The sequence below is a fragment of the Alligator sinensis genome, unplaced genomic scaffold (assembly GCF_000455745.1).
Source record: "Alligator sinensis unplaced genomic scaffold, ASM45574v1 scaffold682_1, whole genome shotgun sequence".
Classification (NCBI taxonomy): Eukaryota; Metazoa; Chordata; order Crocodylia; family Alligatoridae; genus Alligator; species Alligator sinensis.
This window is the reverse complement of record NW_005842011.1, coordinates 1322946-1338127: the sequence shown is the minus strand read 5'-3', so window position 1 is coordinate 1338127 and position 15182 is coordinate 1322946. Positions and strand designations below refer to the sequence as shown.

General features: G+C 41.6%; 1 protein-coding gene across 4 annotated transcripts in view; it reads left to right on the top strand.

Annotated features, from left to right (window-relative positions):
- MAP3K4 (mitogen-activated protein kinase kinase kinase 4) overlaps positions 1–15182 on the top strand; it is a 189340-nt gene that overhangs the window by 84916 nt on the left and 89242 nt on the right. For all 4 annotated transcript variants that reach the window (XM_025201999.1, XM_025202000.1, XM_025202001.1 and 1 more), the window contains one exon: positions 6435–6625. In XM_025201999.1, the coding sequence (XP_025057784.1) occupies positions 6435–6625 (191 nt within the window). The remainder of the gene's footprint in view (positions 1–6434; positions 6626–15182) is intronic.

The window sequence follows — 15182 nt, the reverse complement described above, 5'->3', positions numbered from 1 at the left end:
CCCCCCCCCCCCTCCAACTAAACAGTACCCAGAAAGCTAACTGGTTATCCCTGGGATTATCAGTTAAACAATTAAGCATTTAACCTTTCACATTTCTAGTATCAATGAGGTTTAGATTAGAATTTTTTATCAGCTCAAGTTAAATGATGTTAATTTGAGTCAACTGATATGAAGGTATATCTCTAGATAATTCATAAATTTTCAGCTCTAGACTTCTTTTCTTGAGACATCTTTGTTTATCTTACTTCTATTGCATTTTACAAAAAATGTTTGCATTGCAGTTGTCTGGATGGATGCATATTTTATTTTAACATGTATGTATATATTTCTGAAAGCCACTTGTTTGGCAGACATTGACAAGAGGAGAGCAAAATAAAATGCCAATAAAGTGTCAGTAGTTAACTATTGTAGATTTTCTGTTGCTAAAAGGATATTAAAAAGTGTTAATAGAACTTTCCCTATCATGGGCTACAGATTCATGCTTCATTTTATATCACGGTTAGACATTGGTTTTAAAAATCAGCTGTGCATTTTTCCAACTATTTGTCCTTAATTTTAATGTTGCTTCCAAAGAAGTCCAAGGAGAAGCAATAAAGGGAAACTATATTAATCTTCGCAGTTTTATTTTAGTAGTAAAGTAATAGTGCATACTATTACTTACTATTACTTTATTTAACTCAAATCATTCTTTTGGCTTTTCCAAAGAGAACGTGTGAGGAGAACTGCTTAATAATAATATGGTTTATTAGACATAAAAGGGTTAATATTAACCCATTTTAATTCATGTGGTTTTCCCCCACTTTTGGTGTGATTTAAGAATTATAAATCGTGGCTCCAGTTACTGCACAGTGAATTAGCATATTATGTTCTTAGCCTTCTCTTTACCATATAGGTCACTGTCTGGAAATTAGCATCTACTCAAATCAGTTTAATTTTTGGAGTAAAAAAAAAAAATCTCTATATATTCCCCTCGCAATGTATAAGAATCTATTTACAAACAGTGAAAGAGATGATTATAACTATCTTACTGTGTAAAATTATTTTCCTGTCCTAAGTTAATGATTGTTTGTGTGTCTGGTTTCGCTCTCCTGTTCAAGTAGGGGGCATTTGGTACCTGGTCCTTAAATTGCTTATGCACTTGAATTATGTTTATTCATTCAAGCAATCCCATTGTATTGATATGTTACTGATTTTTCATTTTTATAAAGTTTCTTGTTTTCTTGACTCTGTTGTCAGGTCCTGTAACAAACTGAATTTTTGCATATGATCTCAAGTAGACTATACCAAACAGCCAGTTGCTCTTCAGATTTACTGTTAATATTAAAGTGAAACCTCAGTTAGTAATCGCAGTGTGTAATGGAGTATACATGATTTTATGGACTTGTTGTGTGGCTGAAGCAGACAAACATACATTGCTTGATTATATTATTTAGTTCCGATGCAGCAGTTCAGTAACAGTGAGTAATTTCATTGTATCCAAATTATTGTAGATGGAAAGCCAGGATGAGCACTTTAAAATCATGTAATGATTGTTATTCTTTAAATCCTTGTTATAAATGAAGTTGAAATGTATTTATGTATTTAAATTGATAAGATAATTGGGACTTTAGATTGCATGATGAACTGAACTGGAAGAGACAGAACATTCAAATGCCATTACTGGTAGTGGATCTTCTTTGAAGTGTACAACACTGCTTGTAGACCAGAACAAAATATTGAAAAATATAGACCTGAGGCTACAGCTTTAATGAAAAACCTTTATGGAGCAAATTATGGACACTTGCATCTATCTGTGGTGGCACGTACATGTGTCAAAAACCTGAACAGAAGTCATTGAAAATTGGATTCTTAATTGCTTGTTATAGGTATATTCAAATATTGCCACGAGATAGCATCTTTTCTTTTTTTTAAATAGCTATCTTGACTGCCTTTTGTCTTTAACTTGATTGTTTTATTTTAGCTTGGAGAATCTGTTTGTGTGAAAATATTGATTCATTGTCTTTAATTTTTAATTGCCTGTTTTCCAGCTGTGCTGTTTAGTATCAGGACTCCTCACATTTCTTTTCAAGCCTGTTTCAACCATATTTATCCTTCAATACTGAAATGTACTGCCTTTTGTTTGTTTTGTATAGTAGGATTACTATTATTAATAGTAATAATACAGCAGTGTCCAAAGTCTGCCCCAGTTATATAGGGATTCCATTTTGTTGTTTTATGTTTGCATTAACAGCTATGACCGGTATCTTTAATTGCTTATACTGCAGGCAAAATATGGCCAAGGGGGAAAGGATAAAATACCCAACGATCTAGGGCAGGGGTTGGCAGCTGGTGGCCCAGAGACTCAATCTGTCTAATGGAGCCTGTATAGCAGGGGCTTCAGTGGCATTTTGGTGGCAGGGGGCTTTGCCCAGGCTGTGGGGTGGAGTAGAGCAGGGCCAGCCCACCTCGGACTAGCATGGATAATTTCAGCCCAGTGCTCCTAAAGCATTGCTGACTCTGGATCTAGGGTAATTTTAGGCATGTGGCAAAGTTATTTCGCAAAGCACTCAAAGATGAAGGAGTCAAAAGTTAGAAAATATCAGAATCAGGGTTCCATGCATAATCTTACTTTACCTCCCTTGTTCATGTGCACGATAATACAGTCCTTGATTACATGGACTCCCGTGATATTTTTCTACGGGGCTCTGCCTCAGTCAGTGAATAAGTAGTTGTTTGATGATGTGTTATAGTTAGGGATGTACGTAATTTGCAGTTTTCGTGGACACCATGAAATCTGGAATAGTCCGGAAAATCAGCAACAAAAAATCTTAATTAAAATGAAATGCTGGTTCCCCTGTGAGCGCCAGTAGTCCACACTGCCTGGTGGGGCAGTGTGAAGGGCAGCAGACAAGATCACTGCTGCCCCCTTATTCCTACTCCCTTGCCCTAGCCTCTCTGCTGTTCAGTGCCGAGGGGCGGGGCCATCGTGAAATGACCACAGAATTAGAGCACTACACCATGATTAACCTGCAAAAATTTAGGTAGACCCCCTAGTTATATTTTTGGGCACAGGCTAAGGAAATTCAAAAGTCTTTTGTAAAGGAGAGTGTGAGACGGCAGTAACCAGTGGTCCTACATGTTCTTTACAAATAATGTTTATATTATAATAGAATCCAAAGGCTCTGATTGGGATTGTGATCGCACTGTTCTGGATATTCTCTAGCCAGAGGACATTTCTGTTTATAGTATCAGAACCTATTTAAATCAGTAGGCAAAGCTAAGCACATTCATGTTGGCACAGGGTCGTACAGAAGAGACTATTCCTAAGGAGGAACTTCGGTATGTTTGTGTCAGACAGACAGACAGAACGTGGTATAGGCATTTAGGGAGGGTGATATGTAGGTGAAGTCCATGGGCAAGGTTCCCATGGCACTGGGAGTCTGAAGCCAGAGTTGGAGTGAAACAGAAGCTGGTGCCAAGGTCAGGCTGAGTCAGAAATTTGAACCAGAATCAGGAGCCACAGCCAAGTCAAGATAGTACAGCACGGGATCTGGTGCCAGCATATGCCAAGGTTCAGAGCCAGTGTTGGAGAATACTAAAAGTCAGAACTGGAAAAGGAGCCAGAGCCAAGAGTCAGGATGAGCCAAGAGTTTTGAGAAGTAAAGCAAGAAAGCACAAGAATGTCAGGTGCAAGTACCTAAGTCTTTTCCTGGACAGGTTACTGCAGGTGGGGCCTGTTGCCTGTGGCCTTAGTGGATTGGCTGTCCTGAGTGCCCCACTAGGACCAGCTGGGCCCAGGGCACTGATCACAGCATGCTGCAGGTGGCACCTGTTTCTCTGAAGCCTCAGGGGTTGAACTGCCCTTATCCTGTGACTGGGAACAGCTGGACTCAGGATTGGGATTTGGTCTTATTATGGGGGGTTGCGGGAGGTGTGTATGCACATGAGTGCACACCAGTACTTAAAACTGAACTAAGATAAAGTACCTAACCTTAACAATAAAGGTAGTCTTTAAAAACCTGCCAGTGACAAGGAAAATAATCTCCTGTTACAAGCAGGAAATAAAAGAAAATGAGTTAAGACACTTTATTTAAATCACCCTGCACTCTGATATGTTACTCTCTCATAGAGAGGACTTCTCTGATGGATTCGGGCAAAGTATGGAGTGCAGGGAATGGTTGTACACTGCCCCTGGCCAATTTTAACTTTTTTTTGGTCAGTAGTGGATGTTTTTCAGCCCTACTTAGTATCTGCTATATTATTCAATTTTGGGTTTGTCACAATTTTTTCTTAAATGTATTGTTTAATGTACTCTAAAATAGTGTAGCGTCGGTTATTTCTGTTTAAGATTTTTGTTGACCTATCATGATAAGTGCTGCATGTTCAAAGTCTGCATTTAAGATGGCAGGAAAGGCTGGTGGCGGAGGTTGGGAGATGAAGGCAAATTTGTGTTTGAAAAGAATTATTTACATGTTATATGGGAGTTGCAGGAAAGTACAGAAAGCTCACACTGGTGAGGGTGTGACATCGAAAAGCCTACTTATGGAATGTACACCTGAAGCAGAGCCAAACCTGGGTAATATCAGTTCTTTTTATATTATATTCCACCTGTTATCTCAGCTTTCATAATCAATGGCTGACTTGCATATATCACAATGCAAAAAGTCTGTTAGGGCCCCTTGGACAGTCACAATCTGGTTAATGTCAAGAACTTAACTACTGCATTTTCTTGCATACCCTCACCTTGGAATATTATACACAGCTTACTTTTGACAGATAGAATGAAGAAGAAAAAAGATTTTCCCAGAGTTATGGCTGCATGGAACAGAGAAGGAATGTAATCTTCAGCTGACTCACCCTCCCTTTCGTGCTTAACTAAAGCTTAAAACCCTAGCTCAGAGTTTGGGCAGAGTTACTCACCCTGGGAGCCACGTCCAGTCCTGCACTGAAGGTCAAGAGCCACAGATCTCTGACCACTTCTCCAGTTTAATGTTCAAGAGCTTAGCGCTGGCTGCAGGATTGGGCTCCTGCTGCCACAGGGCCAAGCTGCTCTGGCTTTCACCGTGGGAAGCATTCCCTGGGGTAAGCGGCGCGGCTGCAGACCCAGCCCCGGCAGCCCAGCACCTGAGCCAGCAGTCCTGGAGGGGAGAAGTGGGCAGGGCTTTGTCTCTGGAGAGAGTACCGTGCTGTCAAGTTTCATGAGGCTTGCGAGCCGCAGTTTGACCACCACTGCCCTAGCTGCTGCTGTAAACTGGTCTCCATGTGTGGATCTATGATTTTGAAAAAAGCTAAAGATTTTCCAGGGCTGTGAAATAGAAACCAGGAGCAGCCAGCAGACAGTAAATTCACCTTGCTGGGGTCCCCTGACTCCAGTTGTCTTTCCTGCCTGGTGCAGGGGGCTGGACCCGATGATATTCCCAAGGTCCCTTCCAATCTTACAACCTATGACATTGCACAAGAAAGGTTAGCTTGATTAGTGGAACATCAAGACCATTCAACAGGAGAGACAATGGTTAACCACTGTAGAGTGAAGAACAATGATCTGTTAAGTAAGTCAACTTCCTTGCTGCCTGAAGGGTAATACTATATCTGCTACACTATGGGGCAGGAATCAAAGCAGGGTGCTTCTCTCCAAGGCAGAAAATTAGCTTCCTAGCTTAATACATGCATCCCAGTTTTGGTGGACTGATTTTTTCAGGGGGAAAGTTTTTGGTATATGTGAGAAAATATGGTAACCTTTGCTGGGTGTATTTATTACTTAATGTCTCAAAGTAATTTGCTTTGTTAAAATACACATAAAAATATAATAGGAAACGTTTATACTTGTGTGAGAGGCTCCTCAACTTCCTCAGCTCCTGGGAATGTAAGGTGTTGTCAGGCTGTGTTTGGCTTGTGAAGCAGTCTGTTTGGTAGCTAAACTTCATTGGGTGCATGAGTTCTTAGTGCATAGCATGGCATTTACAGCAGGCTTGGGAAAGCCTTGAAAAAAGACAACAAAATTAAAAATAATAATGAGAGATGCAGTGCTGGTACGGTTCTATGAGAGGTGCATGTAAGAGGGCTTACAGGGGCTTAAGTCTTCCCAGCTTTTTGTGCAGTGATGTAGCCTCTCTTCTCTTCAGTGGATTAGTGTATAATTTTTCAACTTGCATAATTATTATGGATTTTACTTTGTTTCTTATGTTTGATATTAAATAAATGTCATGCTCGGACATTATGTAAACTGACAAAAATATACAAAAGTACGGTATAAATTCTAGCCTTCGCGTTGCCCTTTATAAAAGCATTAGAACATGAAAAAGTGCTCCTTGGTGTAAAACTCCTGTTACTGTCATTTCCATTTAATATCACCAGCATTTGTCGGTTCAATGCATTTGACATTATCTGGGCTTGAATGTAACGTGTAGGGTTTTGTTTTGTTTTTTTAATTCTACATTCTGGCCTTTTTTCTTCAGGCAAGAGTGCAAGTCGGAAGATGTTGCTTGCAAGAGATCTGAATCTGAACCTGAGGAATTATCAGATGAACCAAACACAGACACTTTTTATGGAACCTCTCCTCCTAGTACACCCCGACAGATGAAACGTATGTCTACAAAGCATCAGAAAAATAATGTAGGGAGACCAACTAGCCGCTCCACGTTGAAAGGTGGGTGACATTTTTTTTACACTGTTTTACTTACAGGGCTGGAAGCTAGTAGTATATAATGTATTTATGTACTTTACGTACAGTTTTTACAGATTATTTCTGATAACTCCATAGTCTGTTTTCCCCAATTCCTCATTTTTATAGATTTTGTAGACCACTTTCATAGAGAACTGTGTGCATTTAGCATTGTCTTCCCTCTCTCTAATTCACTTTGAGCAATTAAATTATAGTTGTCATTACGTTTGTCCAGTCAGCAATCAAAAATAGTTTTTCATACCATTTAGTTTTGTTAACATTTAATTTTAATTACAAATGATAAATACTGGGAACTGACCCTTGTAAGTATACATACAGATCTATCTATCCAGTGTTACAAAAATTAATAGGAATATGTTGCAGGAAGCAAACAATCATTTTGATAAAACTTGCCCAGATGGACAGCATCCTTTCTTTGCATGGTGCAAACTGTGCATGGTGTATCTTGCATGGTACATGACAGGATGCAGTTTTCAAGGGCTATGGTTCCAGGTTACAAGGTTATACTGGTTACTATAGTTAGTTTAATGTTTCTGTAAAAGTTCCCCCTTTTTTACTGTGTGAAATAGCCAAACTGGGAGAAATGACTGTTTTACAGTGAGTATATGCTAGGTTTGTCAAAGTAGTAGCAAAAACAAACCAATAAAATACTACTTTTCCTCTTTTATAATTTGTATTGTTAGATAGTGATGCTTAACAACAATAAATAAAATGCTTTCAGCCAATTTAGTTTGAAATTTAAGTTTGAATTTAAGTTGGGGATATTCTTTAACATTGCCTAGGTTAAGGATTCAGTTTTTTATCTCTTGATATTGATATTGACTTCTACAGAAAATGCATGTACTTTATTTTTCTTTTCTTTTTTTTAATATTGGTAAGCCCTGTTTATATATTGTGGCAAAACTTTAAGACTGTTTTTCAAACAAATAATTGGTTCATCGTTGTCATGCAGAATATACTTTTTTTTTTTAATCATTCTTGGCAAAGTTGATTTATCTGAGTTATAGTGGTAGCTGTCACAGACCCAACTGTCAGGGAGTTCATGGAGTCCCAAGATTTTCTCCACTATTCCACTACTTGTCTCAAGGAACAGCCTCAGGCAGTGCTTTTCAACCCTTTCAGGGTCAGGGCTGCTCACCTCCCCTTTCGAATGTGGTGGCACTCCTGGCTGAGAACCACTGTTGGTTCTATCTCGGCTTACCTGAGTGCCTCTCAGCCAGGTCCTGCGGCCAGGAAGGGTTGTGCAGCTGTGATGAAACTGCCTTATGTGGCAAAGCCAGAAAGGGAAGGCCTGTGCCATGTGCTCCTCCTGTATTAGGGACCTGATCAGCCTAAAGCAGGCAGGAGCTGGCAGAAAGTAACCCTTCCTGCCACCACATACATGGGTGGATCTAGGATTTTGAAAACAGGGTGCAGAAAATGTGGTATATTGTGACATATAACAGACTATATATTTTTCTCCAGTTAGAAACTAGAAGCTTTATTTAATATGCTAGGGGCTCACAGCAATATTATTCAGTTTTAAGATTGAAGCAAAAACAAATATAACTTTATTGGAATGTGCATTAATTTCCTATATTACCTATTATGTATACAAACACAACAGACTAGGAAAAAATAATCAAAAGATGCTGTTTCATTAGTTTAGTAGTCATTAGAATTAAATGTCCATCTCTCTTCCAGATTCATAAAACAAACCTAGCTTTTTTGAGCAATTTGACAGAGCATCCAATGCTTCACTGAAAGTTATTTCCACACCTGAGTTACTGTTCACTGAGTTAAAACTTCTAACTAGAGTTAAAACCTTTGTGGAGGGCTGTGAAATTTTTAAGCTTTTGGTAGGCCAGGAATCAAAAGGGGATGCAACTGCACTGCTGCACCTGCCCTGGATCTGCCCCTGCACACACACACAGATTATCTATCATCCAGATTTCTACTACCCTGGATTGACAGAGACCAGCGGGGAGTTGGGGAACCTATGGGTGAGGGGAGAGCTGTGGGAGAAGAGGGAGGGGGCGAAGTAGAAAGCTGGGCAGCCACAGGGCGGACCTGGCAGCTTCTAGCCTTGCCTCTGCCTGCCAGCCCTCTAGCTGCAAGTCTAGAGCTCTGCACATTGGAGAAGGTATTAACATTTAATGTGTGATTGCTCACAGCACACACCAACTTTAATACTGCCTAACATTCCTTAGAGTTAGTGTTCAAACTGTGAAGTATAACAGCACTCCTAGAGTCCTTCCTCCGTGGGAAGTCTGGAATTTCCTTCTGTAACTGCCCACCTTTGTGAAGTGTACTTGCTATTATAAGGCTGATATTTCTCTGTTATCCTCCAAATTTTGGGTGCCCATCCCAATAATTGGTTGTCATCTAGTATCAGTAGCCCTTTCCGCCATGTGTCTGGAAGTGATAATTGCTCTTGGCCTTGTAAAGTAATTGATACTTAATAGTTTTGCCTCTCCCCTGTTTGTTAGCTATGCATACGATGGTTCTTCTGATGTTTAAATGTATATTGCCCTCTGATCTAGTTATACCTATTGATAAGCTGCATCCCTAATTGGAAAGATACATACAGGATGCATCTACATGTGCCATTAAGGTGATGTGATAAACTCTGGTGCAGTTTGCGCAAGAGTCAGCTGTTCCTGGGTTCAGTGTCTGCATGTGTGCCCAGGACTGCAGCAGTTTGAGTCAGGGCGGAACAGCCCTAGGCTGGCAAGGGGTCTAGGAGGTCAGCCCCAGGCTCCGAGTGTCAGTGTCAGGCAGCGTCACTGTCAACGTGTGCATTTCAGCACACCTAAGTACTCTGCCATAGGATAGTACTGTCCTCAACAGCACTATCCTACTGCAAAGTTAGTTAATTTACTGTGCCCTAATACCAGTGCACATGTAGGCGTTGACACTTTACTGCAGAGCTAATTAGTCAACAATGCAGTAAAATGCACATGTAGATGCATGCAGAGAGAGAACAACATGATCTATGCATATGCTGACCAGAAGGAAATCCAGGACATCTTGAACAATGCCCCTCACCCCCCTCCACCAAGTCAGCAGCGCTGCTGCAGGCGGGGGCGGGGTGGCATGGTACGCCAGGCAGGCGGGTGGGTAGTGGTGCCTGTGTGGTGTTCCATGCCAATCTACTTCCCTACCAACTGTGCCCTGCCCCCTGCATTTCTGAGACTAACTTTAACTCTCACTAGCCGGCTAGAACCGGCCTCCAAAATTTGGGACTATTCCAACTAAACTGGGATGTATGGTTACCCTATCTATGTAGCAGTAGAAGTGATGAATGAATACAGCTTCTTGTTAGCTTTTGAAAGGGATCAAACCTGGGGTTATTTAGATTAAAGTGGGGTTAAATATCTTTGCTTGAGACCCCACCTCTTTCCTGCTTTTAGGGTCAGTTTGTTATGTTGGCATTTGGTTTTTATCAGAAACATTTCAAAGCTTATTTTAAAGTGGTTATTTATACTATATATGATATAGCAACATTTGAGTGTATTTGACTGAAAGGATTAGTTTGCCAGGGTGGAATGGAATGTAGAGTGGTAAAAAGGAAAAAAAGAAAGAAAAACACACCAAAGCTGACTGAAGAACTGCAGAAGGCTTTTGTAAAATTGAATGGACAACAAAATGGCAGATGAAATTCAGCATTGATAAGTGCGAAGGAATGCCTATGGGAAATAATTTGAGCTGCACATACCTGATGATGGGCTCTATACTAACTGTTACTACTCAAGAAAGAATATTGAAATTATTCTGGATGGATCTCTGAAAATTTCAGCCCAACGCTCAACAGCAGTCATAGAATCATAGACAAGTAGGGCTGAAAGGCACCTCTGTAAGTCATTTAGTTCAACTCCCTTCCTGACAGGATTATCTCTATCCAAACCATCTGTTATAATCCATAATCTAACTTCTTAGTAAAACTGTGGTCAACCCTGACATAACATAAGACATAACACCCTAACCTGCCACAGGTAAAGCAGGGGGATCGCGGCAGCCAACATCCTGTTTGCTTAGTATGGTTAAGGGATCCCAGGTAGAGGTCTACACCCTTCGTCAGAGAGGAAGGCAAAACCCCCCACAATCCATAGCAGTCTGACCATGGGATAAAATTCCTTCCTGACCCCAGATATGGCAATCTGTCTGATCCTGTGTGGGTGGAGGCAAGTCCCTTTAGCCAACAACCTTTGGCTTGAAGGCCCAGAGGAGCATTGGCACACCCCAGTCAAAATCTCCAGCCTTGGCTGCAGCTACCACCCAACTCCTTGGAGGAAGACTTAAAAACAAAATAAAAGAAAAAACCCTGGGATATGTAGCAGAAAGGAGACAGGGGGTGGAATTCCCTCCCAGCAGCATGTGGTAACCAGCAAAGGCCACAAGCCTGGGAAATATCCATAGTAGAACATAGCCATAGCTACACCTATAATGTCCCTGATGTGGTTATCCAGTCTTTTTTTGATCACCTCCAGTGATGAAGAATCCACATCTTCTCTAGGCAGTCTATTATACTACCTCAAACAGGACAGCTGCAGCCAAACAACCAATGCCTCTGAGACTAAAAAGAGCTCTTTTAGTGCAATATTAACTGTCTAATTCTTTACTTATATATTAGTAACCTGTTTTGCCTTCAAGGGATTTTAATACCAAAGTTAAAAAAAACCCCAACCTTTTAGTTTCTGAATTAAGGAAATGCACAGGAAAATAATGTTATTTGTACTTCATGGAAATTCAAGTACATCTTAGAGATTTGTAGGACTGAGTCTATTTTGAAGGTGATGTCTTTTGTGGAAAAGTAAAAGAGATTATGTGAGAAGTGCTGCTGCCACAGAGGAAAGAACCGGGGCCCCCCACAGCTCGGGGGCCTCTCAGCCTGCTGGCAGCTCATTCCTCCTCCCCTCCTGGGCTTTGTGTGGGAGAGGTGGACAGGCTCTGCTGGGGAGGGGATTGGCCCCTTGCTGCTTCTGCCTTCAGCAGGCTCCTGGGGCCAGCTGGACGCCTGGGGCCACCCAGGAATAGCCTAGCTTGCCCCTGGGATAGCGCAGGAAGGTGGCAGGAGGGCAGCTGGGTTTGCTGGCAGCCAGAGAAGGTGGCAGGGATGGTGCATGGGGCGCTCGAAGCCCAGGTGTGCTCAGGGAAGTGTTGATTTGAGCACCTCCAAGCTGGGGCAGCACCTAGCCAGGTAGCAGCCTGTCTGGGCGGCCTCATGCACTGTCCCTGTTGCCTTCTCTGGCTGCCGGCAAACCCAGCTGCCCTACTGCCCTCTTCCTGCACTGCCCCAGGGGCAAGCGAGCCCATTCCCAGGCAGCCCCAGGTGTCCTGCTGGCGCAGGAGCCTGCTGAAGGCAGAAATGGTGAGGGGCCTGTTTCTTTTTTTTGTTTGTTTGTTTTGTCCACCTCTTCTGTCGCTTGGGGGGCAAGCTAACAGCTGCACCATTGCAGTTTGCAACATTGCAAACTAAACTATATCAGGATGCAGGTTAGTTTGCAATAATGCAAACTCATTCAAAACCCCAAAAACTTTTGTGTGTATACAGCATGACACCATTAAGCCACCCACACACACTGACGTTTTCGTCACGTGTACAAGGTAATGGCGTCACATGTACATGCTCCCTCAATGTGAAAATGGATTAGTTAGGACACATTGACCCTCTGTGTGGATACTCTTATTCAGAATTAAAATGTGTTTTCTTTAGTTTACCAAAATTGAGATCAATTTTAATTCTAAGTAAGCATTCACTCAAGGGCTTCATATAATTTAATTAATCCACTTTAAAAGTTAATTTGGAGTAACTTCCCCCGAGTGCTATATCATGTAGACAAAACTTTTAACAGACTGTTAGCTCTTTAGTTAAGAATAAATATTAAGGTTTGAGAGCTACGTGAGTTTGTTGGTGTCCCTGCAGCGTTTGTTCATTTAATCTGTTTCTCATAGGGCTTCTTCTGATTTATGTGATAAATTACCTGTTAAATTAATTTCTGAATCCTTATTTTTCCCCCCAGTCTGGGACATTGGGGATGCATCCTTCCTTAAACAAATAATGATGGCAGTTCAGACTTTCCTCATGAGGGTCTTCATTTTTAACATACCTCTTCTGCAAACGCATCTCTTCAGTTGTACTATCAACTGCTTTATTTATTTATTTTTTATTATTATTTTTTTTTGAATGGTTATCCATTAAACTTTTATCTGTTGGGACTGCATTGACAATTCTTCTTTCCTCACTTTCCTTGAACCTGAAGATCTGAAATTCCATGAACTTTGTCCTTCAACTTGAACAACCCAACAAAAACTTTTTTTGTATTTATTTTCCTTTCCTCCCTCTTCCTCCTGCCTCCTGTTCTGCCATGGAACAGACCAAACGAAGAAAGCTGAAGGGCAAGAGACCTCTCAGGAACAATAGAAGGGGAGTTCTGCCATAATTGCTTCCACCTGGAGTACTATGCCTAATATTGTATTAGTATTGTGCCAAAGATGTGGACAAAATTGGGGTGACAGTCCAGAGGAGAATAAAAATGATTAGAGGTTTTTGAAAACAGGATGTAAAGAAACATTGAAAAAATTGGGTTTATTTAATCTGGGAACAGGTTAACTAGAGAAATGGTAGAATTTCCATCCTTGGAGGTTTTTAAGGCCTGGCTTGACAAAGCCCTGGCTGGGATTAGCTCATTGGGGGTGGTCCTGCTTTGAGCAAGGAGTTGGACTAGATGACCTCCTGAGGTCCCTTACAACCCTCATTTTCTATGATTCTATGAAATCACCACTGAAGGGGAAATATTATAAGTCTTCAAATGCAAAAAAGGATTGCTATAAAGAGGATGGCAGTCAATTCTTCTGAGTCCACCGATGACAGGAAAAGAAATGATGAACTTATTAAAACTGCAACAGGGGAGGTTTAGGTTAACCATTAGGAAGAACTTTAATTTTGATGGTGGCTAAGAACTGGAACCTTCTGCATTCATTTGCATACCATACACATTTCCCCTCCAAAATTAGCAATTGGAAGTTGGGGGGGAGGTTCTTAAATAAACATATTTCCTCATTAGCTGGAGGTTTGGGCCACATGGAGCTGGGATAGGATTCCTTTTTTAGCCTCCTTCCCCTTACTGCTGCTGCATGTGGCTGACACTTATAGGTTTAACCCTCGCATGGGCAGAGTTCAGTATTGGTTTACAAACAATTAGGCTGCAGCTGTGAGGGGGTTAATACTTTGGCTGTTCCAAGTAGCAGCTGCTCCTCTCCCTGGTAAATGGGAGTTAGGCTGAGGAGAGGACTGTGTCCACACTGCATGGCTGGAGCTTGCAGCTCCTACAGTGGCAAGTAGGACTCTGCCTGCTTTGCTCTGCCATGCTCTTTTTTTTTTTAATTCTGCCTTCCCAAAACAAGGGCTATGACTGATTTGGGAGCATGCATTATACAAATAAATGTGGCATGTCTACATGAGCTGTTTACTGTGCAGTGGACTAATTAGCTGCACAGTAAACATCAATGGCATGTCTACACATGTGTCCCTATTAGGCCGGAGTAAACTAATTAGCTCCACAGCAGGATAGCACTTGTAAATGCAAGTACTATCCTGCTGCGGAGTAAAAAAAACTCTGCAGCAGCATACGTGTAGATGCTGCCCTGGCTGGCTGGGGCATGAAGGTGCTTCAGTGCGGGGGTGCCTGCTGATTAGCTCTGCACTGAAGCACCTTTGTACCTCAGCCCCTCTACAGCATGTTGAGCGAGGGGGAGAAGCCCTGGGCTGGCAGGCTGACCCCCTAATCCCTTTGCCAGCCAGGGCTGCTCTGGTGCCACTCAACATGCAGCAGTCCTGGGCCCATGTGAAGACAGTGTCTGGGAGCAATAAACGGTGGCAGTAAGCTCCGGAGCTTATTTATGTGCATTAATTGCATGTGTAGATGTACCCCATGAATTCAGTAATATACAGTTATACAAGTCCTAACTGTGGTCATAATTTGGTGTGAAAGACTTAATTGGTAGTGGTGTGTAAAAGAGGAAGAACCCAGCTTGTGTGTCAGAGCAGGATCAAGCTGTGGTTCTGCTGTTGAGGAAAAAGCTTTAATTTGTGCAATGAGCAAATTGGATGCATTGAGCAACAGTAAGCATAGAACTCTATGATGGCATTCTCCCTTAATGTCACATTTGTGGTAGAATTATACTTCTTAAAGCTGAACACAAAGGAAAATTGCAGACGTTAAATAAACTCTGTAGCTTGCAATTTTTAAGTAATTTCTCAGTTTCTGCAGTAAACCCCCAGCTTTCTGTTATTCTTAAGCTTTTATTTACAAAGATCCCGCTAGCCTACCGCAAAGCATTTTTCTACTGCCCACATGTAGCATAGCTTAGCCTTAAAGGAAATGTTCTTTAACCAGACAAAAAAAGCTGTAAACATGGGTACTCATCAGTATTGGCTTTTTTCCTTAAAGTAGTGCTGACATGTCAGGCTGTTGGCTGCCAGGTCTGGGAGTTGCCCGGGGTCAGGAGATGCAGCCAAGATCTGAGGAGAATGTGTAGG